Source organism: Ambystoma mexicanum, chromosome 8 (assembly GCF_040938575.1).
Source record: "Ambystoma mexicanum isolate Mex_15411 chromosome 8, UKY_AmexF1_1, whole genome shotgun sequence".
In the NCBI taxonomy this organism is placed as follows: domain Eukaryota; kingdom Metazoa; phylum Chordata; class Amphibia; order Caudata; family Ambystomatidae; genus Ambystoma; species Ambystoma mexicanum.
This window is the reverse complement of record NC_090929.1, coordinates 1,375,985,686-1,376,012,531: the sequence shown is the minus strand read 5'-3', so window position 1 is coordinate 1,376,012,531 and position 26,846 is coordinate 1,375,985,686. Positions and strand designations below refer to the sequence as shown.

At 47.8% G+C, this 26,846-nt stretch overlaps 1 protein-coding gene across 1 annotated transcript in view; it reads right to left on the bottom strand.

Moving 5' to 3' along the window:
* The window catches only part of LOC138473016 (disintegrin and metalloproteinase domain-containing protein 12-like), a 2,040,250-nt gene that overhangs the window by 1,346,322 nt on the left and 667,082 nt on the right, over positions 1 to 26,846 (bottom strand). The window contains exons 7-8 of the mRNA XM_069611491.1: positions 23,138 to 23,307; positions 21,117 to 21,201 (exon numbers count right to left, since the gene is read on the bottom strand). Of these exons, the coding sequence (XP_069467592.1) occupies positions 21,117 to 21,201; positions 23,138 to 23,307 (255 nt within the window). The remainder of the gene's footprint in view (positions 1 to 21,116; positions 21,202 to 23,137; positions 23,308 to 26,846) is intronic.

The window sequence follows — 26,846 nt, the reverse complement described above, 5'->3', positions numbered from 1 at the left end:
ACGCAGAAGCAGCAGTTGAGAAAGCCACTCCAGATCGGTGGTCTGCCAAGCAGAGCGCTCAAGACCCATTTACAGATGCAGAGTTTATGTGGCAGGAAGCAAAGCTAAGGAATGCTGAAGCCTGGTAGCAGTCTGCAAGAGGGAGGCCAGTGTGACCGAGTGAAGCGGTTGCAAGAATCCTGACCTGCAGGTGTAGCATCGCTGTGGAGCAGCGCCACAAAGAGCCAGTGAGAGTGGAAGCGAGGCACCGCATGGGAAGACGTGAACCTGTGGCGTCAGAGACCTCCCAGCGCTGTAAACTCTGACCAGTGAGTGGGGGAAGACTGGGTTAGCAGGCGATGCCATAATCTCCGACCGGTGAGTGTGGGAAACACTGCGCTGGCAGGCAAATGTGTGATTAACATTATTTTGAATACCAAACTAAATGAAAACCTCTTCAAGTACTTCTGAATACCAAACAGGGCAAGTATAAGTGCTTTTGAAACACAAACAATCTGAAAGTCATAATAAATACTTTTGAATGCTTGTGAGCAGAGTGAAAGAAAGGTGGTGAAAGTAGTTGATACCACAAACTGATTTTTCTGAAAAACAACCATGGGCAAAGTCAAGAGAATACCCAGAAGGGTATGGTATGAGAAAGCAAATATTGACCGAAACCAAAAGAGTTCAAGGAACTGCATACTATGAGGAAACCTACATGGGCAAGAGCCAGGAGATTACAATAGCGTGTAATAAGTGCAGGGTGGCCAACAAAGCCACTGTACAGTGTCCGAAGAGTGTGACATAAGTGTATGGAAACAGTGGCATATTGTTGATGGAAAACAGCCAAAAAAGGATTATCGGTTGCGTCACCTGTAATGGGTGGACCATGTGGTCAGACAACTGTGCCTAGACTGAGTGCCCCTGTATGGAGAAGCCAATGAGAGTATACATAAAGAAGCCTGTGTTTTACAACAACCTCTTGTGTGATTTTGAAGTGAAACCATTTAACTGTCTATTTGAAATAGTGAAAATAACCAATACCAAACGAGCAGTGAAGTGTTGCAAGGAACTCTGTTCTTTTTTTGAAAAGCTGGAAGATTTGAAGTCTTGTGGAAGAGAACCCCAGTGTTTTGTGAACTCATTTGAACTTGAGGAAGGGGATGCTGAATATAAGCCAAGAGCTTGAAGAGGCTTTGAACTTTTTTTAACACTATTCATTGTGATGCGGACATCCCTACACATGATATAGTTAGTTGTGAGGGCAAGTATAGGTTTTGGACACAGACAGACATTTGCTTTGGACTTACTGATACAGACTTTCCTTAGTTTTCTTTAGGTAGGGAACTCCCACCTTAGCATAGGGCAAGTTAGGACTTACTCCATCCTGTTTTTTAAGTTAATAAAACGTTTGAGAAACAAACTTGAACCTGTGTCTTTGTCTTCTTCATGATGCCTTCACACATCCCAGTAACCCTTGTAGTGTGTACTCAACAGGCTGGTGGCTAGGAATAGTTTTTGAACTTTGTCCCAGTTTTCAGGACTCGCCTTTATTTCTTTCTGGAATCATGCCTATCAAAGTTCTACATACTCAAAATGGCTAGTCCTCCTGGGTTAGGACCTGTTATTTGTGCCATTTTTCTTCCTTGCAAGATTGTAAATTGACATGCACGCAGTGAAGCTCTGGACTCCTGTGCTTCGAGTGCATGAATTGGCTGTACTGGATTTCTGGACTGTTTTGGACCAAACCAAACTTCAGTCAGGTTATGTCATGTTGCTGGGCAGAATGTGAGGCTGTAGGCTGTCCATGGTTGGACAATCTTTAAAATGTATGTACAAGACCTCATGTTTGCATGTTGCAACTTTCTTTCATATGTGGCTGGGGCTGTCGCCATCCCAGAATCTGGATAAAAGGGAGGACCTGGAGCCATTCGAGTCATTAACCACAAATTCCAAGCATCTGAAGCCTAAGGAACACCAGATACCCTGTAGAGGGGGATCCCCGGAACAATGTTCTAGCCATCTAGCCAAGCCAACTGCTGAGTTATGGACATCTGCCTTCAACTGGCTCACTGATTGAAACCTTGCCAAACTGCTGGATCAGCACTCTTAGAGCTATATGCCACGGCTTTGCACACCTGGGTGTGGTGTGTGGGTGTGGGTGTGGGTGTGTGTGTGTGTGTGTGCGTGCGTGTGTGTGTGTGTGATCAAAATGATGTAGCTGCTCTCTCAGTGAATGAAAGTCGCTGCAGTTGCCGGTCCCATCCCAGGAGAAGAGAAAAGGTAGCATCAGAGAAGGACACCTAAGAACGGATGGGAGCGGACCAGCACCAGGAGCATCATAATGCAAAAATAACTTTATTGACAAGAAACGGAGATGTATTTGAATTTATTTGAAGAACAGGTATACCAGTTTTGATAGGAAATTAGTAATAATAACACATTGACAGATGGCAGAAGCATTCCCGCAAAGGGTCCTTGTACACTAGCTTAAAGATGAGAAGATATAGTGAGCCAGTTTATGAGGGTGTGAATAATTTGAACATATGTCATGGACAGAATGCAGGAGAACTAATTAAATATACACAACTAAATTAAGTGTCACTGGAGGCAGTCCTGCGATTAAGTAGGGTGGATGGGGGAGGGGAAAGTAAGCTCCCCCTTTAGCAAGTATGTGAAGTTTAAGCTGAGCTTTGAAAATTTAAAGAGATCCACAGTTGGAATGGCTTTGATTGCTATGGGCAGTGGGTACCAGTGGCGTGGGGCCATTAGGAAGAAATAGCAGAAGTGAGATGAGGCACAGGGAGGGTGTGGTGAGGTTGAGTTCAGGGGAGGATTGGAGAGAAATATATGGTGAGTAAACTGAGATACAATCAGATAGGTACTGAGGAGCAATACCATTAATAGCTTTGTAGACTTTGGGACAGATATTGAAAATGGAGTGGTTGTGCATGGAGAACCAACCAACATGTCGTCCGTAGGTAGAAGTAGGGGAAGATCTGAGTAGGTTGTAGAGTGTGCAGGCAGCAAAGTTGAGTACTTTGTCTTTGAGGCAGCAAAGAGTACAGAAGGCGGCCATGGAGTAGGCTTGAGCAGTAGTCAGGGTTGCTGAGCACAAGAGTGGAGATTAGAGTTTTTGTAGTATGGTTAATAAGAAAGGGACACATTTTCCGAATGTTGAGGAGGTTCATTGGAGCAGCAGAGGCAGTGGTAGTGCTAAATTGTGACCGTCTTAGGTCACTACCTAAAAGGACCCCAGGATTGAGAGCCTTGGGTGAGAGAGCAAGAAGGTCAGACTGGAAGGAGATATGAGAGGGGTGGGGAGGGATGACATTGAAAGCTGGGAGAAAGAGGACTTCTGTTTTTGAAGAGTTCAGCCTAAGACAATGGAGAGCCATCCAGTGACAAATTGCAGTGAACCCATTTTTAAACTGTTCTGAGATGGCTGAGGTTATGGGGGAAAGGAACAATATTTGAGTGTCATCAGCATAAAGGCGATAGTGAAAGCCAAAGGATGAGATAATCTTCATAAGGGAGAGGATAGAGGGTGAAGAGCATAAGTCCAATGACTTATCTTTGGCAGAGGATGACAGGCAGAGGGGTAGGATCAGAGACATATGAGTTCAAGAACATTTTAAAGGATCAAGCTTCCAAGTAGGAGGTGATCCAGGCTAGAGCCGTTTTGCAAAATCCAAGGTCCTGGAGAATGAGGTGGAGAGAGGAGTCACGACAGCGTCAAAAGCGACAGAAAGGTCCAAAAGAATGAGAATAGAAGAGAGTTTGGAGTGGTGAGCATTAGAAAGTCAGAGACACACACGAGTCCAGTTTTGGTGGGGTGTTTACCACTGAAACCAGATTGATGTGGATCTCCAAGTCCATTATCTTCAAGGTACTTAGTAATCTGCACAAACACAACAACACCCTATACGTGTCATCATATTCCTCTCACACATTCAAAAGTAACTTTTATTGTGATATGCTCACAATTGTATTCACAATGTCTTGGGTGCATTCTTTTCTATACACCAATATCCTGCATTCACATTGATGGGTCTCATAATTTGATACCCTATGTATACAACATTTATATACCATGCCAAATGTGTACACAATATGCCCTACCTACACAGTATTCCCTGCCACCACGTTTTTCGCTTAGAGGTCACACCAAATGTCCTGCAACCTCTAGTGAGCTTCTATCTGGCTAATTACAACATTACAATCTGCTGATAAACAGCCCATATTATCAATCCGTGAAAAAGAAAATAGGAGAGACACAAGGAGGAACGCACATTACTCTCAACTTCAAAAAAGATATCTCATCATCTGTGACAATACTTGTATTCTAAATGCACTACTACTTTTTATTTTACCAAACATCTGTTGCCAACTGAATTAGCAGTCATCTAATGTTATCCATTAACCCTCCTTTTCACCCTAATTCCAACCTTTAGGCTAACAATAACATCTCACCTGGTATCCAAACTGATAATTATTTTGCACAGAGTCTTCAAATCAAGTCTCCTGTTGTTTCCATAGTGAACAACTGTGAAAAACCTGAAGGTGTTTCACAACTCAGTCCCCGGGGATCCCTTATTCAGGTGGCCAGGGAAAGGCCATCGCTATTGGATCCTGACCCTGGTGGGTGGACGAGCGAGGGAGGATCACCTGGTTAGGGCGTCCTCAAGAGTGTGGAGGAGACACCGGAAAGTGAGACATAGTATCCCTCAACTCCGCTCCTTTCCTAATCAGCCCAACTATTGAGACAAGGAAGAGGAAGACGGAGACTAGGAAGATTACCACTAGTAACATGTACTGGTCATGTCCCACTAATAAGACCAGGCAAGGTCAGGCACTCAGTCACAATCACACACACCTGAAACGCATGGACCGTTTTTCAAACTATAAAAGGTGGAGCACAAAAAAACATGGAGAGGAAGGCAGGGGCCAAGAAGGAAGGCAAGCTGGATGGCGAGACAGAGGAGCAGCTGAGAGAGAGCTGCAGAGAACCAGGCCAGGGAGAACAGGATGCTGAGATGCTGATAAGCTGCAAATTGAGGCAGGGAAATGCGTGGTGAGGGAGCTGTGTCTCCAAGAAGCCAGAACAGTTCAGAAAAGGGAGCCGAGGGGCTGGCTAGCCCCTTTCCTCCATAAACCGGTAGACTGCTCATTTCCTCCCCTGGGCTGCAAGGCCACCCAGGAGTGTCTGAGGGGCAGGTGAGCAAGACTTTGACCTTGACGAGCTGAAACCAGAATGACACGCTAAACAAATCACAGCCGGTGAGTTCAAAGAAAGGGAGAGCCCAGTTTGTGATACGCGTGATTGTGGAAAGCTACAGTGTTACACGCAAGGCTACGCGTTGAAGGATGATGAAATTGAACTGAAAGATTGTATTTGACTGGCAAGGGAGCCGAAGGGAAACAGAGTAATGGAGCAGTGCTGTGTGAGTAGACACATTTTTAAATGCTTCTGGAAGGATAACAGAACAGTAAAGAATGCAAGTGAAATATGTGGAAAGCCACTGAAGGAAAGGTCACGAGGGAAAGGGAGCGTGCAGAAATCCGGATAGGCTAATGTGAAAGTAAATGGATATTTTTGGTGAAACGAGGAACAGAGTGGTCATTGGCCCGTCCTAATGAACGATATGCTTTTGTGAAATAAGGAATAGAGTGGCCAAGGGCCCGCTCTGCAAAACCAAGTGCAAGAGGCACAGATGTTAAGAAACCAACCCTATTGTCAGAGTGATCACACACAGTAGTGAGAAAAAGGTCTCTCACAGGTGAACATGAATTAAAAGTACAAAGGTTGGGGAAGGGAGTTCTCCCTGAGCTCTGTGAAGTGGAGCTGTTTGGCTGGAAAGTGTTTCAGCCATGTTTAGGTGTTGGAAGACAGGCAAGAGCAGCCTGTAGAAGTAACCAAGAAGGAACTTGGAGAATATCTGTTTGTTTGATAATTGTGAAGCCAGGTGAGAGAAGCCCGAAGTAATCCATTGAAGAGAACTCTGATTTATATTGAACTGACATAGAAATAGGGGAGGAAAGCTTACCAGATTTATGAGAAGTCTGTGAACTGTGCATAGTACCCACCTTGAAGGAAATTTGTAAGAACCCCATTGAACTGAACTTGGGGAAGGGAGTGGTGAGCCACTCATATTGCCATTCTGACATTCTTTTGACACATTCTTTATTTTCATACCCTTTTCCCACACTTTGTTATTGTGTAATGTAAGGGCAAGGAAAGGTTGCTGACACAGACTCTTTCCTTTGTTTGACTGACTGATTTGGAGCATTTTGTTTTACTATGATGGTTGAGGCTACTCCCATTATAGAATTAGGGCCAGATAGGAGTTCTCCAACCCCACTCAAACTTGATTAAGGTGTTGAAACTTCTACCTTTGTGTCTGTGTCCTTACTAATGATCCCATGCCTGCCTCACATAACATAAACCAACTGCAACAGATTAAATACATCTAATAATGGATTCTACTCAGTCTACACTATACCTAAATCTTTCTTCAGTTAATTCACTGTCCTCATAGTTACATTTATAATCTGTTCCTGATTATTTTCTATTGCTCTCATAAGTGGCCTTACAAAATCCAAAAGTCTGTGAAATCATTTCTAAAAATGAATAAAAAGTTCCCTAGTCACTATTACATGATCTATTCTACCTTCATTTATTCATGAAAACCTAACACACCATTTATTTTTAGAATCCAACAAGATATGCGGTTAAGGACTTTTGTCTAACATGGAAGGAGGGAAACTGTGCGACAGTGTCCTAGGGTGTTTGGGTCAGCAAAGAATTCTTTCAATAGGGCTAAGAGTTAGAGATTTAAAGGAGGCAGGATGAGTGAAAAGGAGACAGAGTTTAGAAAGCTCAAAGAGAGAAGGTCAGAATAAAGGGCCTCCTTACAAATTGGCCGGTGCGGGTTAAATGCAGTGGTATTACCGTATACCACAGAATAACCACACTGCCCAACTATGAGTTGGGAGAAAAGTTGAAGGATTCACTTCCAGCTATTAGCTGGAGGTCAATCTGCTAATTCTCCACCCATTTTTGGTGAAATTACTGCAGTGGAATTACAGCTGCAGTAATTCTACCAAAAATGCCCTAATGAGTTATCTGGGCTCAGAATAATGGGAACTTATACCACCACTGCCACTTTGAATCCAGTGGTAATACTACCGGCAAAGTGGCGGTAATGGCAATACAGTTTGGCAGTATCTGGGTGGATTTACCACCCATATACCACCAAACTTGTAATGAGGCCCATTCTTTGACCATTTAGAGAGCAAAAGGGTCAACAGGAGCACAAGATGGGTTGGCAATGTAAAGGATGGGTGCAGATTCAATGGGAGAGGTAGGGGAGATGAAGTTGAGTGTAGAAGAGGATGGGGAAGAGGTAATGGACAGACGGAGAGTTAGGAGAGAGAGAAGAGGGCTGTGAGAGTTGCACACATTTTAGAGATTTTCGAGAAAAAGTAGTGAGCAAAATTATTAGCAGAAAAGGGAGAAGGTGATGGATGTTGGCTTGGAAGGTATGATAAAACATTGGAGGGTAGATGAAAGTTTTCAAGGGTGATTTCAAAGGTCTCAGTACAACATCAAGGTAAGTGGCAAGAGAGTCCTGCCTGAATTTCTTCTTAGTCATTGAAGACGGGAGATGAGGAGTAGAAGGTGAAGGGACCAAGATGTTAAAATGAAGAATGGAGTGATCAGAGGTAGAGGGGTCAAAGGAGAGGTAGGAGGAACAGAGTGAATTAGAGAGAATTAGATGGTTAAGAGAGTTCCTGCCATAGTGGGTAGGTTGGCTGTCGAGGGAGTGGTCAAATAGGAGGGATTTAAGTTCAAGGCAAGTAGATACAAAAGGATTGGGAAGGTTGAATTCCCCCGGCGTGAAATTGGGGATGCCAGTAGGGAGTGACTCAAGAACAGGGGTTAGATCTGGGAAGAAGGATTCCAGAAAACCAAGTGTTCCATAAAGAGTCAGAACCGTGAGAGGAGAAGGAGGGATGAAGTTAATAGTGGCATATTCAATAAAGGAAGAGTTCATATCAGAGTTTGGTAGAGGAGCAGATTTGTGATAGGATATTACATGATTCAGTATTTATAATGTGCTTTCACACAAGGCACCACAAGACAAGGAGGGAGGGCAGAGGGATGACAGGACAAACGATCTTACTAGGCCTTGTGATATTCAGATCGTGCAAGTCCAATGAGAAGTGCAGAAAAGAGGGTGTGGGGAGAAGTGCAGGGAAGGCGTACGAGGGGAACTGCAGTCAGGGCAGCAGGGCTCTGAGTAAGTGTGAGGACGGCAGAGGACTACACGGGTGCAGTTCCTGACCGGAAGAGCTGGGTAGGCCAGAAGGCAGTGCAGGGTAACTAGTCGGGGAGGCGTGGTACCCTGTGTGAGTGTAAGGGAAACCAAGCCACCAGTCAGGACGAGCAGACAGGTAGATTAACATGGGAGAGGGAGAGAGAAGGAAGAAGAAAAGAGGAAAGTCTTGAGCAGCTTCCAGAGTATCATGTATTCTGGCTCAAGCCTGAGATGGGCAGGGAGGCCATTCCAGAGGAAGACACCTGCAGAGGAGGGATCTCTACCCTCCATTCTCTGTTTGGAGAAGCGTCTAACACACAGAGAGTTGATCCTCATGGCCACCGGGAGCAAGTGGCGAGATTTCACAGCTGGAGAGATGCGATCCCAGGGCTTAAGACCAAGGATAAGTCTTGCAGTCGTGTTCCGGATTAGCTGAAGAGGGCGAAGAGCAGAATTAAGAAGATTGAGAAAGAGGCTGTTGCAGTAGTCCAGTCTGGAGAGAACCAAAGCTCTCGAGGCAGTGAGCCTCTTGGGGAAGGTGAGAAAAGGTAGGATACTGCTGAACAGGTGGGGTTGGAAGTGGGCCTTCTTGGCAAGGTCTGTGATGTGTAGAGAGAAGGAGAGAGTGGAGTCGATGACACCAAGGTTTTTTGATTCACAGGAGGGTGGAGGAGGGGGCCCAAAGAGGGTTGACAAAGGGAGAGAAAAAAAGCGGGTGCGGGGGTCTCAATGAGAAGAATCTCTGTCTTGCATGAAGACAGAGGTCGTTAGAGGCGCCCCATCCCTGAATAGTGGATAGACAGTTAGGAATGAGATAAAAGGGATAAAAGGGAGAGGAGGCTGAGGGTAGGTTGAAAGAGAGCTGTGCGTCATCCACATAACACTGAATGTTAGAGGAGAAAGTAGAGATTAGATGGGCCCAGGGGGCCAGATAGACATTGAGGATAGAGCCCTGGGGACCACCACATGTGGAAAGAGGTTGTGGAGAGAAAGGACCCAAGTTGGACCTGGGAGGGTCAGTCCAAGAGGAAGGAAGTCAGCCACGCCAGATGCCACTGTTCATACTGAGACGATTGATGAGGGTGGCATGATTGACGGTGTAAAAGGCAGAGGAGACATCAAGGAGGATGAGGACAGAGTGAAAGCTGGAGTCAAGGTTGGAGAGAAGATCTTCACAGGAGTTCAGGAGAGCAGTTTCTATGTCTCTGGCCGATCTGAAGCCAGGCTGATGGTCATGGAAATAACCGTCAGATTCAGTGTGGAGGTTTAGCTGAGAGATGACCAGTTTCTCCAGGAATTTGCCCAGGAAAAGGGTGATAGAGATCAGATGATAGTTGGCCTGGCAGGAAGGATCAGCAGAAGCCTTTTTCAGGCGGGGGTGCAGAGGGGAGTGCTTGCACAGAGAGGGGAAAGATCCAGTGGCAAAGGAATAGTTGCAGAAATTGGCAAAGGCTGGAGCAAGGGAAACAATGTTGTCCTTAATGTTTCTGGAGGAGCAAGAGGAGCACCTGTTTGGATGAAACGTTCATAGACTGGGCATGTCTAGAAACATCATCAGGTATTATAGGAGAGAGAGAGGAGAGGGAAGGGAAGGGTGGCCGTAGGGGGCCTGAGAGAGTAGAGGGAGAGAGATGAGGAGAGGATAGCATGGACAGGATGTCCTGGGTTTTAGTGGTGAAATGAGAAGCCAGGGCCGTAAAGAGGGCCTGGGACTGAACAGAAGAGGTAGAGACTGCAGTCGGATTGGCTAGCTCCTTTCAGATTTTAAAAAGTTCAGCCATGCTGTTAGAGGCCACAGAGACACATGCTTGAATGTGGACCCTCTTCCTGGAAAAGATGGAGAGTCTGTATTGCCTTTGGAGCAGGCTGCAGGCCAGTTTGTTAGAGGATGTGCCTGAAGCCCTCCACTTCCGTTCAGCCACTCTCTGCTTGCGTTGCAGAGTGGCCAGGTCAGTGTCAAACCAAGAATAGAACTTGGAAGCAGGCTTCAGACGGTTCCTTGTGATAGGCGCAAGGATATCGAGAGCATTGGAGATAGAGAGATGAAGGTTGGAGAGGGCTGTGTCAGAGTGGGAGTCAGCCACAGGGGTAGGATGAGGAGAGAAATTAGAGACAAATTCGGCAACTTACACCCGCTTCATAGGGCAAATGATCGCAAAGGAAGCTGGCAGTGGTGGGGTAGGTTTTGCCAGGGGGACAGACAGTTTCAGGTGACAGAAAAGTAGAAAGTGGTCAGTCCAAGGGAGTGGAGTAGTGAGAGGTTTAGAGAGGGGGATGTCTGAGGAGATGAGAACATCCAAGGTGTGTCCGGATGAGTGTGTCGGACCAGAGGGAAGAATAGAGAGGGAGAGAGAGTCGCAAAGGTTTCAGAAAAGCTCAGAATGGTCAGGGGAGTCCAAGTATGTGTTGAAAATATGAAATCCCAGAGGAAGAAAGCTTAGAGGTAGAGGCAAAGAGAGAGGCAGAGAGATCAGCCCATTCAAAGAGGAAGAGGGCAACCTAGGAAGCTGGCCTGGAGATGGTGGCCAGAGTCAGAGAGAGGCCCGGAGAGAGAGAGAGCCTGCAGATAAGGAATTCAAGGAGGAGTAAGCCTGGGTGGGAATGATGGAGACAGGGACATACTCAGGGAAGATCACGGTCACGCCACCTATGGGCTGATTAGTCCTGGGTCAGGGAGGGCCTTGTAGCCCTCAGGGAGGAGAGTGTCAAAACTTGTGACACAGCTAGCTGGCCTCGAACCAATTCTCGGTGAGAGGGCAAATATCCATATAATGGTCTTCAAGGAGGTGGCAGATGTCAGTGGAGTGTTTGACAGCAGAGCAAGTGTTGAGAGCAGCTATGTGGACCAAGTTGCCATTTTTGAAAGACTTCCGGGGTGGGGTACAGGAGAGAAGAACACCCAGTGGAAGAGTAAGAGGGGCCCAAGAGATGGTAGAGGTAGAAGGAGGAGGCAGATGGCCCAGAGATGGGGAAGAGGAGCGCGTCAGAGAGGAAGCAGCGGAGGAGGAGGTGAGTGGCAGAGGAGCCAGATCAGTAGTAGAGGAAGGTGGCAGAGGAGCCAGAGAGGTGGTAGAGGTAGTGTTAGGTGGCAAATGACCCAGAGAGGAGGCAGAAGGGAGAGCCACAGAGGAGGCAGTGGAGGTGGAAGGGAGTGGCAGAGGAGCCAGAGAGGTAGATGTGGAAGGTGGCTGAGGGGCCAGAGAAGTGGTAGATAGAGCAGGAGAAGGAAGGAAGTTGATAAAACTTGGGAGATGCCTATCCAGGAGGAGGAGGTTGGGCTGAGTGCCCTGGACTATGACAGTCCCATTTAGATAGCCAGTATGGATGGTTTTGGAGGACACAAAGGAGGCCAAGAGGACCTCCCATTTTGTGCAATCATTAATGGGAAAGGAAGAGAAAGGAGAGCGAACAGCGACCATATGTAGGGTCCATAGGTCAGGAGAGTGAATGACAAAGATGATCTCGATGAGAATCTGTCTGGAGGAGGCACTGACGTGGGTGTCAGCGATGGGAAGGCCTGGATTGGAGACGAGGACGTCCTTCTTGAACTTCTTCCTTCCAGACTTCATGAGTGGGATAGGATAGGTGATAGAAAAGCAGTTAGATAAGAGGGGTGAGAGGAAGCACAGCGCAGAACTACACTAATCTGGGGACATAGCGGGCGGGGGGCTACACAGAGGGAGGCACAGTAAGGAATGCAACAGTGAAGCAACAGTGAAGCACAAGCAGGTAGACTCAACAGTGGGAACGAACATGCAGGGGAAAGGGCAGAGGAGGCATACAACTGGGAGCAGTAGGACTAGAGTGGGGTGGGCAAGAGAACAGCAACCAGCCGTAGACCAATTGGACGCATAGAAGAGCAGGCACCTAGAAGGAGGGACAAATGCCTAGTGGGCACCATCAATAATCAACAGTAAACACAGAGATGCACCCTAGAGAGGGTAAAAGTGCCTGGGGGCACAACAGAAGGGGGGTGAAAGTAACCGCACAGGAACAACACACCTAGAGGGAGAAAAAAACAAACGAAACAGCAGGGAACACAAAGTGAGGCAACAGTGAGAGAGGGGGCCTAATGGGTGTGTGGAGACCGTGTATGTTGAGTCAAGCATTTAAGTGGAAGTACGCACGAGGGCAGAGCAGTTTAGTAGAGAGCAGTAATGGCTGCCCTCCCTGCCCGCACTTTTCTTACCGCACGGTGTCTGATGGTTGATGGATGTGCAGTGTATCCACACTCTGGGCCCTATTGATAAGGAACCCCCCACCCTTTCCAACAGGTCTGGGAGAGTGGGAGATGGCAGCAGAGTCAGTGTGGAGAGCTGCTAGTGTAGCAGAATCATGAGGGTTAGATCCAGGAGTCTGCGCTAGCAAGAAGGAAAGGTTCAGGGTGATAGAAGTCAAAGGGTCAGTGATGTAGACATAATTGCTGTATATGGATTACGCATTTCAGAGGTCAAGTGAAAGAGTGACAGGACGTGGGGGACATATAAATTACATATCTTTAAGTGGGGCTAACCCGACTAAACTATGTCACTGTATACAGCTAACACACAAATACAAATGTATGCCGATTTAATCATAATGACATAGACAAAAGCTAATAAGTGTGTGTAATAAAATTCAAAGCCAGCTTACAATAAGATTGAAACCAGTCAATCAAACTACAAATGTAGATGAACATGATGAGACCATTAACAAAACGTCAGTAAAATATTGACATTCGGAAATTCTGCCTATGATGTAAAGATACAACAATAAAAATGTTGTTATCAACCAAGTTGAAGGGTCTGCTGGAACCCATAATCTGACCAAGCGTCTGCCAAGGGGCTGCCAACTCTGTCCTGAGTCACACCAACATCCACTCCTGGCTGCTATTTCCCAGGGGTCCTGTTATGCTGCAGGAAACACATTCGAGCCATCTTCACCTATCCTGGGATCTCTGCCTTGAGCCTGGCTTTATCGTCCCTGGAAGCTTCAAACCCCAGCTTGTTACCCTCCTCCATTAAAGCCTATGTAAAGACGCATTGTCCCCACCAATTGCCTGTCCTTTGGTTATGCAATCCCTGGGGTGCAGACACTGTATTCTCTTTACCGCCCCCCCTTAGCCACTGGGTTACGGTGGAGGTGAAAAGTAGCTACCTTACCTGGCCAATAGCAGTGAAGCCGGGCTCATGAGTCCTGTATTTGCTCATCTAGGCCCTGGGCACTGGTAATCTCCCCTTTACATGTCTGGTGGACTTTCTAGGACGTAGCTGCAGGTACATTTTACAAGCACTTGCTTGATTAGGACATGTGGTTGTGAATGATTGAACAATATCATGTATAGGTTTGCACATCTAAAGATGTTCTCTTATTGATGAAGTATGTCTAGTCTGATAAAGGCTTGTGAAATTGTTCTTAACCTTTTGTACACCCACTTGTACCATTTACGGAGTACATTGCATTAATTAGATGTATCATTGTCTTATGTGGCAAGTACCCCATTTTGGTTTTCCAAACTGTGGTGTGTATGTGTTTAATAGTGATTTTTCTCATTTGTAGGGTGTCCATTTTACTGATTACCTATGTTAATAGTATACATTTGTACCTACCTGGGTGGACACCCATTCCTTAACAGCCATTGCCCACGTTGACTGCAATTCGCACCAATCCTACCTCCTCCTGAGTATTACCGTGACTAATACACTACATTACCACTGAGGAGCTTTTGTTCTATGGGGGCGTAATGTTAATGGGAGGTACAAAAAGCCTTTTGTATGGCTTTTCCACCTTCCATTAACGTTACCCCCCACTTTCATTCATGTATAGGGCTGCCTTCCTTCCTCTCCGCCATACAAATGCTCCAGCATTTGTGCAGACATGGATTTTCATGCTGGCGCAATGCTAGAGAACCCTATGGGGTCTGCCAGCTTTAGGCACCATCATAAAGCAGATGGACCCTATAGGGATCCATTGTACATGCTGCCTACCATTCTCTCAGGGTTTCATCTTAATTGTAAACAGTGCTTACTATGTGCACATGGTGAGCAGTGTTCACAACTGAAATTAAACCCTGTCAGACATGAAGGTCCGGCAAGGTTTTATTGCAATTGTGAGCGCTGCTTGCCATGTGAGCATGGCACCGTTTTCGTCGACGTGCAAAAGTGCAGGGCAAAAGGTGACATACAAATATTTACGTCACCTTTTGCCTTGCACTTTTGCAGTTTGCTGTGCAAATGACAATAATGACAAATATCTGGTGGCGGGGAACCACCTATTTGTATATCAACACGTAATGGCTCCCTGCCGCCAATTACACTTTGGAGTAACATGGGCACTTGAGAGTTTGGGTAAATACGAAAGTGGAAACTGGTTGCACCATTAGGTTGGCTTCTTGGAACTCTACATCAAACTAGTTTCTGAAGCAGCCTCTCAACATCCTCACAGTCACGTTAAGCCACAATTAAGCTCACTATAACAGACGGACAAGCCGCTCGCAACTAGTAGCTCCTTTGCTTTAAATTCCCTCTTAGAGACCGTTTGCCAGAGATTAACGAGAGAGAAAATGGGTAACAGTGTGAAGGGCGCCGTGGCACAGAGAGGTGGGAGGAGGAAATAGCGACACCAAATCAGGTGCTGGGAAAAGTGAGTTGAGCACTTGGAAGAGTAATAGGGCACTGGATTAGGGTGAACGGGCCCCATGTTATTATGAGATGAACACAGGCTCACTGTGGCAAGGCCCTGGCGCATGGAGGCAGAGACTAGTAGGAAGTGAGAGCGTGCTGTGAGTGGCACACTGGGGCTCAAGGAAGTGGTACAGGCAGTGCCATGGGTCATTGCGGTACAGTGAGTGGGAAGCTGGACACGGGAAAGTCAGCCCTGGGGGCAGACTGTAAAGGTGCCAAGTGCACATTTGTGAGTGCATATGTAAGACCCTGATTCGTATTATGGTGCCACGTCCTGTAGGCAAATGAGGTTCCCCTTGTGCAAGACCATGGGGAAGTGTTGTCGGAAGATAGAATAGGCAACGCATTGCGGAACTGTGTGGAACTGTGCATAGAATCCGTGCGTACAGGTCACAGGGAGATCCTTTAAATGCAGTGACCACGGTGAGTGGATTCCATCAATATCCATATGTTGTGGTACAAATATGTCGGGGTGACTTCCCAGGGAAAAACGAAGGAACTGAGGTTGCTTTACACTGTAAATGCAAAACGGCTTGTAGTGGTCTCACGTTGTCCCTTGGAAGCTTCTGGGAGGTTTTGCTTTTCAGGAGACTGGCAGTTAGTTCCAGCCAATGAGACACTGGCATTACATGGCAAAGCTCTGCTCCATAAAAGGTAGGAGCTGTGGCACAGCCCCCATGTTCATGCCAACGTGTGGACCTAGGTGTGTTCGTGTGGAAGCGTGCCATAAGGTGCCCCGTGACACCTGAGATGAGCAGCAAAGATATCACTGTCTCCAGGTGTTAGACGGGACTGGCTCCAGTACCAGTGAACAAAATAAGTACAATTTCGAGAACTTTCTGATTCATGGTAGCACTGCGTGTGTGGACGACCAACGAACACTTTCCCCATGCATGTATATAATTATGACGTTGCTAATGTTGAGTTGAACATGTTTGGAATAATGGACTCATGTGTTTTCCTACCCGTATGCCTGAAGAGCCAAGTATTTGCAGATGAGGCATTGTGTGTGCGGAGAGTTAATAACTCCCCCACGCCCACCCAATTCCCATGGCTGTTTGAGTTATCAGTGTGCTAGTCTAAAAGAGTTAGCAGTCCTGATGAAGGACAGGGTTGTGAAGTGGTCTTATACAACACACGGCTGCCATTTTGGCGCATTGTGGCGTTGCTACGCATGGCTCTGTCATAAAAGTGGGGAGTAGGTGGAGTGGTAGATGTGAGTCGTGTGGTGTCGGTCCTGAGTATCTGTGTGTGTAACGGTGGAAGAACGGCGGTGTGTGTTTCACCCAGACGGGAAGAAGCCAAGGTCGATGAGCGTAAGCTGGTGCAGCAAGGGCAGGGCTAGCTTCTTGCGTGGAAGGTGTGATAGGGCTAGAGAAGAGAGTGCTGACGGTGCTCGGTTAATGCGATATGTTGGAAAGCAGCTTGCTGCCTTATGTGAGGGTTTATTGTGTGAGGTGGAGAGGAAAGAGGATGAGTGTACTGGGCATTGAGCAATGAGCCTTTCACCCTTCCAAGGATTTTAGAATACACATTAGAAGGTATCCCGTCAATATTTCGTGCACAAAAATCCTACGGCCGAAAATGGCGAATTTCGAACTGTGCATTTCAACGAATTTATATTTGGGGGCGGGGAGAGTTGGGGTAATACATATTGTAAGGGGAGTATGGGGGATGCAAGGGTCTCGCCTGCATATAAGTGTGTTGAAATGTGGGGAGAAAAAAAAAACACTATTTTCGCCTGCCAGATTTTTCCTCCTGAAAAAAAATCACATAGATCCTACATAGAATACACTTCAGCTGGATTATAACAGCACCCATCATTACAGTGCTTAGAATAAGGAGGAATCAAGCGTTAGGTGCTTATAACAAGGCAATCTCCATTTCATATGTGCACACCTGCCACACCAACCTCCTACACTGGACAGCACAGGGGAATACATCTTTTCCTTAGTCTCCTTCTCAATGTCGGACACAGCCACATGCGGTTTTAGGAGGCCCCCAACACTAGGCAAGAGTTATTAGCGGCCACAGATTGTGTCGGGGGGACCCAACACAGCACCAGAATGCCACAGGCACGCATGTTGGGAGGGGCAGGGATCACCCTGTCCTGGCTGGATCACCGGCTCCAGCAACCCCAGCTGGGGGCACCCAGCTCAGGGTGGCGTTGGCGTGGGGGCACCCAGGCCAAGCCGCATGGCCTAGGCCAAGACCACGTGGCAAGGCCCACCTTCAGCAACCACACACAGACACGAGTTGCCACTTCCTGGGGCTCTGCTGCACTGCTCTCCGTGTGCCACCAGAGCCCCTTTTATTAGAGGAGCGTCATGACAGTCATGACACTCACGCACCAAAACAACTAGACCAACACACAACATCCCTCCTTTATTACAACAACAAAAAAACACTGCAAACAAAACAGCGACCTTTGGTGCGGACTAGCTTGTTGCATTCCAGTCCGCCCACCCAATATACTCCAACATCATCACTCCAAACATTGGGTGCATTCCAGTCCGCGCACCACCTAACCTCTACGCATAAACTTCAACTTTAGACACTACAAAACAAACAGTTGTGTTCCATTCCGCACACCACAGGCCCCACAGCGGGCAGTTGGAGCTCAGAAGATTCCGGGATCGAACTGGCCAGTGGCAAGGCTGCAGGTCAGAAAGAATAGGTTTTCTTCATCTGCCTCCTCTCCTGTGTCATACTGCATTCTCCTTTGATCTTCCGCCGATTGGACCGCGGCCACCCTGGGGGCCCTTCTCCTCTTTGACTCACCCCCCTGCGATGCGCCCGCCATGCTGGCTGGTGTCGGGGCGAAGCAAACCCATGCGAAGTGGTCCACCTTGCCGCACCTCCTGCAGATGTGTCCTTTCGCCGGGCAGTTCTGTGGGTGTGGAAGGTCCTACCTGCATTGATGGCATAGTGTGGCGTTGGTGTCTCTCCTTGGCCAGTCTCCCCTTCTCACCGGCTTTCCTCCTTGCCGACAGCTGCCACCTCCTCCAGCTTGACCCGCTGCATGGGGGCCTCCAGCTTGAGGTGTTGTCTGGATGAATCCATGACTTCTGCCAGCTCCTGGGCCCGGCCAAGATCTAGTATCCGGTCGAGGGTCAGCGCGGGTCCCTCAGGACTTGCTTGTGCAGCTTGGCAGAACTGCAGCCGTAGATGATCTGCACCCTGACCTCATCCTCCTCGAAATTTCCCAGGGCGCAGGACAGTGCGATGCCACACAGCTTGCTGAGGAACACGTCGAGGCTCTCCCCTTCCTCCTGCCGCGCACACCTCATCCTGAACCGTTCATAGTCTCTACTGACCATGGGTCTGAATTATTCGTTCAGGGCCGCAATGACTGCACCATAGGACTGATCAACGGGCCTTAATGCCTTGAATAGTCTCTGCAAAACCTACCCGGCGGAGTACAGGAGTGTTGGGCGTTTGGCAGTGTCCTTTATCTCCACCGCCTCGAAATACAGTTCTTGGTTCTCTACCCAGGTTGTCCATCGGAGTCCCAGGCTGGAAGCCACACCCAGGACATCAAAGTGGGGTATTGGTGAAAGCTGACCTCGACATGTCCCTTCGTCATCCGACATGATAGGCTCTTGGAGGGATACCGGTCTTGTCCCCTTCTGTTCAGTGTTGGGGATTGCTCACAGTCAATGGGCCTCGGGTGGTCAGACCCCTCGTGAGGATGTCTTTCGACAGAGCACCAATGCTCCCTGGGTAGTCGGTACCTCTTGGGGGATGCTGCCGGTGTCTAAATGGGGGCAGCTCCGTTTTAGTGTTCAATATCTGGGCTCACAAGTGTCTTACCACTGAAGGCCACACCTCTGGCACTCACCAGTCATTGGCCTCCACGTGTTTACCTTCCAGGGGCGCATGAGCACTCCAGGTGGGAGCCGCTACCCCTTGGGTGTGAGGCGAATGCAGACAACGGGATGGGTGGATTGTGGCCCTTTTTACAGAAAATGTACTTCACTGTTGTATTATCTCCCCCTATGTGGGTGGGAAGATGGGACTACTGTTCTCGTGTTTACAGGTAACTAGTTGTGTTTGGGGCTCTTCCTTAGGCCCTGTCTGCAAGTTCGTAGTGTGATGTTCCTCCTTCAGTCGCCGCCCGGTTTGGCAGGCCACGCCCCCTTTATTTGTTGGCCCACTGACGACACGCCCCTTTTCTGTGTGTCCCGTGGATGGGGTGGCTGCAGGGCCTCAATTCCCTGGAGGCCACAACCCCTGTTCCTTTTCTCTGGGCCGCACCCCGGGCCAGGACACAATACGAACATTTTGATTATTCAATTTTCACCGGGCGGCCCAGGTCTTGACAGGGCTGTCCACTGATGTGTGGGGCAATCCCCCGCCGCTCCCCTGCATGCAGGAGCACAATGGAGGGTAGGCCCCGCCCCCTTTCCTTTCTCATGGTTTCAGCTCGCCTCTACGCGGCCTCTGCCGCGCTGATGGATTTTCTTTAGCAGCCGCACCTCCACATGGCTGACACCCACGTGGCTTTATCGTCCACGCGGTCTGCGCTGCCCCGCAGTCTGCTCAGACACTGTTGCACTTGCCGGTACTAAGCGATCCACGCAGCACAAGGATCCTGTGCCACGAGCAGTGCAGCGACCGCCTGTTCCGTCCTTCTCCTGTTCGTTCTTGGGGCGGCCCGCACTGACACACGGCCACCACTGCACCTCAACCAATCCGGGTCACGAGCTGCACCCGCACACGCGGGACTTCGTTACGCCCCACCAAAAGCAGAACAAAAAACTCAGGACCCCCCACACCGACGTGAGTAGGGGGGAGGGCGATATTCCCTCGTTGCCAATGTGGTGGCCCACCTCCAGTCACCGGGGCGGGCCACAGATGGTGTCGGGGGGACCCGACACAGCACCAGAACGCCGCGGGCACGCAGTGTATGAGGAGCAGGGATCACCCTGTCCCGGCCTGATCACCGGCTCCAGCAACCCCAGTCGGGGGCACCCAGCTCAGGGTGGCGTTGGCGTGGGGGCACCCAGGCCAAGCAGCACAGCCTAGGCCACAACCACGTGGCAAGGCCCACCTTCAGTAACCACACACAGACACGATGTTGCCGCTTCCTGGGTCTCTGCTGCACTGCTCTCCGTATGCCAGCAGAGCCCCTTTTAGCGGAGGAGCGTCATGACACAAAACAGCTAGACCAACACACAACACCACCTACTCCCCACTTTTATTACAGAGCCATGCGTAGCAACGCCACAATGCGCCAAAATGGCAGAAGTGTGTTGTATAAGACCACTTCACATCATAGTTGTACGCAGAACTCTGAAGGCCACACTCCATTCACTTAGGAATGGGGCATGTGCAGAAGTGGGCGAGTGTGGGTGGGCAGTGTGGATGTGGGAGTGTGTGTTTGTGTATGCAAGTGGAACACCTTGATAATAAAATCACCTTTTAGAAGTGTTTTGTGCCAGATTCCTCCAGCTTCTAAGCACTGTTGCCCAGCTTAACGCTAGCAGTATGCAAACTTGTGATGGCCGCCTACGCGCAGACATCTTAGGCTATCACCACGTGGGCATGGCCGTGCATAACAATGTAAATGAACATTTTAAATATGTATCCCTCATTTGCAAGCTGTACACATAAGACTCTGTAAACGGGCTCTTTCGTAATCAAACATTCATTAGACAGGTTTTGTTGGAGTCAGCATAGACATAAAAAGGTGCCTAGCAGACTTACTCATTACTTTAGCAGCCCAGTTAATTGTTATGTGTCCCTCTTTGCTGTTAATGTTTTTATATCTTAAACACTTCGCTTCCTTTCATTAGGAACCGACTGGAGTCTCAGGATAACCTTATGATCAGCGAAGAGTCGAGCACGGAATAACGAACGGCTTCTGCACGAGCTCCTTCCAAGTGTATCCACCGTTCATTTAAGTGTTCTTTTTCCACTGGGCTCTAAAGGTATGTGTTTTCCTCCATTCGGTGTAATCAAGTGAAGAGAATAAAAACAGATTCAACAGAAAAACGCAAGGTGCGCTGAAGGCATGAGCCACTTAAACGAAGCAGGCCTATCGCTGTGGAATACAATATTCGAGCAGTTGGGAAAGTGCTAAGCAAACACTCGAGCAAGTTACAATTATGCAAGATGGGCCAATTACAACGCTTGTGTGCCCAGCACTTACCATAACAACCCCGCCAGATTGCTCTGCGGTGCACATGCTCCTGATGGGCGCCATGCCGATAGTAGTCCCTTGGAAGTACACGCCACTGGAAACAAAAGACAGACACTGAATGTTACTTCATGCCCGACCAGAAACCCACCCCCGCCGCACATTCTACTTTCCAGCAGGACCCCCTGTGCACACTCCCCCGTCCCTGAAAAGCCGACATTGCTCCAGCGTAGAAAACATTTGACACACGCGGCGGGCTATTGCAACTATCGACGGGGTATCCTATAGAGCTGGGAATTCATACTGCAACATCGAGAAGCGTCACTGGAAATATTAAAGTGGGAGGGAGATGTGTACAGTCAGTACTCTACTTAAGTTAAAACAAATATACCCTTTTCGCAGATCAGCAATGGCCCAGGACCCAAGTTATAGGCCTGAGCGAAGCTGGAACCTTAATGTAGGACCCAGCACAGTTACCCACCATTGAAGGTCGTGAGAAAGGGCATTACTACTATTGGCACCCTATTGGCACCCTGGTGCCAAGGTCCAGCATACTAACAGGTTTTTATTTTTATTTTTGTTTAACGTTGTGAAATGTCGCTTCACAAGTTAAATAAGGGACTACAAAAGAACATGTCCAGGGGGAAAGTAAACTACCAGTTGTCCTTTCTCCATTTCCTTAGGGGACATGGTTGACACAGTGGAGCAATGGCTGGAGAGCAGCAACTGGAGATAAGTGAGTGCATTTGGGGTGGCTGGGCGGAAATCATGGACTTAGTGGGTCTGAGTAGATGGAAGAGTGGGAAGAGTTGGGGGAAGCTACTGGTGAGTTAGGGGAAATGGTGGTATGGGTAGAGGTCAGCTCACTTTCAACAGGGGCTGAGATGATAAGTTTCAGTCCACGTTTGGAGCAAGGTGATTGGTTCATGCAACAGCCCTGGGGGCTAATACCAAGTTAATGCTCCTGAATAGCAGCATGTACAGCACTAACAAGGATAAGTTAAGTAGTTAAGAGCTCAAATGCTTCCACAAAATGTCGTCTTCCCACAAAGAAAACACATGTTAAAAATGTGTATTATTCATAAAACCCACATGTGCTAGGTGTGCCCAATAAAACATTGATGTGTGAGGAACCTGCACTCTGAGACTCATTTTGATCAGGCGGGAGATTCTGGCGTAGTACAACCATCTAAGTATGGACCAAAAGTTCTGGGAGCCCCTCTAGCAAGAACGAACAGGGCCAAATAACCTGTTCTTTGAGAAGGTGCCCACTCGGTGCAACACAAAACGCATGGCCATGGGACATGGCCTTTGGCACTCACATGCTTGCACTAAACATGGCACTCTCCAGTGTGCCAGTGTAGTTGTTACTACAATCAATTATACATCACATTTTAAAGTGTCAAGTATTATTACTCGAGAACATTCAAACTGAAATAATGTCATATTTGAAAGTACTTGCATATGATGAGGACAGAAATATTTTCAAACGGTGCACTTTTGAAGGTGGGGTTTAGAATGAAGGCCAGAACTCTAAATTAAAGGTTATGTACCTTCTAAAGTATGATGCAGAGAAGAATGGGCAGCCATGAAAACGCACAGGGCTCCATTCACAAAGAATTAGACATCTAAACGTAGCACAGAGGCTGCGCAACATTTCATGGGGGCTACACAAATGATGCACTGAATGCCCTACCCCTACCCCCAAAACATTAGTGTAGGATTTGCAGGTCCAACATTTACATATCCGTAGGCTGTCAGCAGCTTTTTAGGTGCTAGCAGTGTATTTCTGCATGCCAGACTCATCCTGTTTGTGAAGTGGGTTGTGCCTTTGCAATGCCTCGGAAGGCCCTTGTACTCCCCTGGTTCATGAGCTTTGCACACAGGTGGGAAAAAGAGCCAACACATGTACGTATCTATGATGCACACATCCAGTGTCCACAGAGGTTATCTATATAGAAACACCACATGTGCGGTCAGACACAATTGTTTGGTCCAGCAAGATGGCATCCTGAAGGCTACCTGAAGGATACCTGATCAACTGTGCATTGTCGTGGGGTTTTTGAGGTAGAAGTTTCAGTTTCCTCCAGTCCAGAAATTCATGGAGACTTGTAAAAGGGTCTTGAGTTATAGAGCATTTGTCAGAATCATTCCACACTTCCACTCCAACCAAAGCCACGCGAATGCTCAGAGGCCTGAAGAACTGAAGCAGAAAACAAGGCATTACAACATAGTATCTTCCGAAGACATAGTTCCATACATTCCAATAATTACATTAAGCTACAGAAATCCTAGCTATTCCTCAGCACATAATGTTTCACAACACAACGAATAAACTAACATTAGGCAGCACTGTGTACTTCTAGTTAGCAGAACACTCAAATTTGCTGTGTCCATCAGCCATAGGCAGAGAAGTCATAAGGGTCAACAGACTCTTGTTTTTTAAGAAGATAACCACGGAGATGATCTGCTGAATTCTGCTGTGGTAGGCAAGGAGGGAAAAACCGCACATCGCGCTTGCAAGTTCAAGTGGTCTGTTCTACAAAAGGCTGAAGACCTAGTAGAAGACATGGGTGTTCAAGAAGGCAATGAAGGAGTGCAGGGTGGCATCAAAGAGCTGGGGAGTAAAGTCAATGAATGGCCAGAATTGACATGAGAAGCAGGGACAAAGAGGGCTGATGGTATCTGCAGAAAATATTGGCGGAAGACATAGTGGAACCTAGATATGATATGATAGGTTATTTATAACGCACTTAATACCCAGAGGTTTCTAAGCACGGACCAGGGGAACAAACCTGTGTTGCTCCGTGTCATCTTGCTTTCAAGGCGAGCACGTTGCTGCTGAGCTATCCTCCCGCTCCTCATTTTCGGTATTTTTGGATTCGTACGACTGGTACAGGACTTTTTCGATCTTTTGTACCATTCGTACAATGGAGGCAGTCTTTTGGGGTATTTCCATATGACATAGATGAAGGTTTATACAATAACGGGCTTAACAGTGGGAAGGATTCGTGGATGCCATTATCTATTGCTTGTGACATGACAAAAAGCCAGCAGCTGATCAAGAAATTGGACGTGTGATGTAGATATCTGAGAATGCAGAAGCTTGGTAAATTAATCTGGCTGAACTTGCCTTATCCTATTGTAGAATGGCCAGATACTGCAGAAAACTGGCAGATGAGCCAAGGAAATACCACAAAAGACCGAAAAGTACGTACAACAAAAATTTGATCAAATAGGCCATTCAAACCCCTTACAGCAAACAAGGGGAACAGGGTTGCGAGGGTTTCCCCCGATCCCCTGGTTTACTATAATGGGAAGGGTGTCCCTCGCTTCCCAATAATAAAGATATTTTTTTTAAAGGAAAGGACCCTGCGGCTCTGGATCCCAAGCACGTAACTGCAGAGAACCAATGTCGCAGGGAGTCAGGGGAGTCAGCGGCAGCACCCAAGGAGGTGTGCCACAAATAGCTAAGTGGGGCAGGGGGGGTGCAGGGGATGGGTACTCCTAATGTATGGGTTGTTTGACCTTAACGATCAAGTTAGCTACGGTCTTTTCAGCCGCAAACCTTTCCCTTACGGGCAAACAACCCAAATCCGAGGGGAGTGAGTAGGATGCTGCAACCACAAAGGCAAGGAATAAGGATGTGAATACATTTTTCAGTAGGTTTGCGATAGAAATTGTTGCACCTTATTAATACTGTGGAGGACGCAACAAGTGTGTGCTCTCATGGCCATTCAATAGCCGCCAAATTCCCCTGTTATCATTCAGAACTAAGAGCATTTTTCTGCACATATCACTGAAAACTGAGCAGCAATGCCTTTGCTCATTGTATATGGAGAAATATTCAGAAGTGAGATCAAATCCCCCTCTCCTACCGCACAACACATGCTCCACTTCCCCACCTCCTATTACTCTTTCATTTGGTCTCTGGAATGCACAATCCCTTTGCAAAAAGTCTTCCTGCATCACTAACTGATTTGACTCTTATCACCCTCAAAGTTCTGTTTGTCATCACCCAGATACCCCTTAATGACTCTGCTACACTAGCAGCTCACTATATTGACTCTGCTGCCTTCTCCTACTCCCCCTGACCTGTTGTGAATGGTGGCGGTTCCTTATAAATAAGGCCCTCAATATTGCCTTATTACCATCGTATGACATCACCTGTTCCTCTTTTGAAAATGACACTATTCAACTTCTCCCCCTTCTCCTCTCACTGTTCTTGCTCTCTGTTGACCGCCTAGCCCTCTACTTATTGACACCTCCATTGTCAGTGCACTTCAACCTTCCCAAGCTCTCTGTAGACACCTGCCTTGAACTTAACTCCCTCCAATCTGACCACTCCCTCTATTCCTTCCACAACCAGCCTACCTACTTTGGTGGGAACTGTCTTGACCGTGTCTATTTCTTTAATGTACTCACCTTCTCTTCACCATTGACCTCTCTGCCTCAGATCACTATTGTTCATGTTAACATATCTGGCCTGCCACCGTCTACTCCTCCTCTCCTCTCTTCAATATCTAAGAGGACATTCAGGACTCTCTTGCCACCTAATCTTGATGGTGTGAATAACCCTCTCTCGCCTCTCTCCCCTATTCATGGAACTTCCATTGACCATGCCTTTTCTGACTATGACTATGCACTTATGACTACATATTATCAACACTTTCCTGCTTGCACATTCACACCTTACCGTGCCCTTCCTCAGTCATGGATTGTCTCTGAAATTCAGAACCTTAAAACAAGCATGCACTATGACCTATGGCACTGGTGAATATTTGGAACACCTACCCTTGCATCCTCCCTACAATCTTTGCTGAAACCTCCCAAAACAGGATAGCTTACCTCCTCACTTTCTGCTAATGACTTTTCTCACATAATATTTTCCTCTCGACTCTCTAAAACTCATAACACTCTCACAGCCTGTCACTAACTCCCTTCTGCCCACCACCTCTGTTCACTGCCTCTTCTACCCTCAACTACTTTTGTCATCCCTCTGCGACTGAATTAGCACAAATCCTTTGCATTGACATCCCCTGTTGCAATCCTATCTACACTGTTGCTCCCCAAATGGTTAACGATGCAGTCTCAATCATTGGCCCTCATGTCTCTGAGCACTTTACCCTCTCTCTCCACAGGACTTTTCCCTGCCTCCTCCTAATCTGTAAATGTGTAACCCCTTTTGGAGAAAGCATCTGCTTGCCCAAAAGTCCCAGCAAACTATTGCCCAGTTACCCTTCTTCCCCATTTACAAATTCAGACCAGCAAAGCAGGACTACCTTGGTGAGTGCCTAAATCAGGTGCTGTCTCAAAGCAGCCCTATGCCCTTTTCCTTCACTTTGGTTGTCCATTTCCCTGTTGTGCCTTGCAGCCCCTCTCCTTCTGCAGCCTCTCCTTCACCATGCCCCCTGCTGGCTTCACCACCCCCAATTGGTCTGGGGCCTCCATCACGTGACTGGAACACCCCCTCTTCAGAGGATCTCCCAGGGCAGCCTTGCCCGGGCAGCCTTGCCCGGGCAGCCGTACAAGGGCCAGAGGCAAAGGGCAGCTCCCTATGGCAGCTACCATCCCCTAGCCCCTGTTCGCTCATGGATGACTGATGTAACAACCTACAGTGGCACACAGGGAAGGTGCTACAGGTGGGGAGCACAGCCATTTCTGTACTCCGGTAAAACCCTGCCACTCCTACATAACTACAACCTACTCTTAACATTGTGTTGATATGCACTGTGCTCTTTA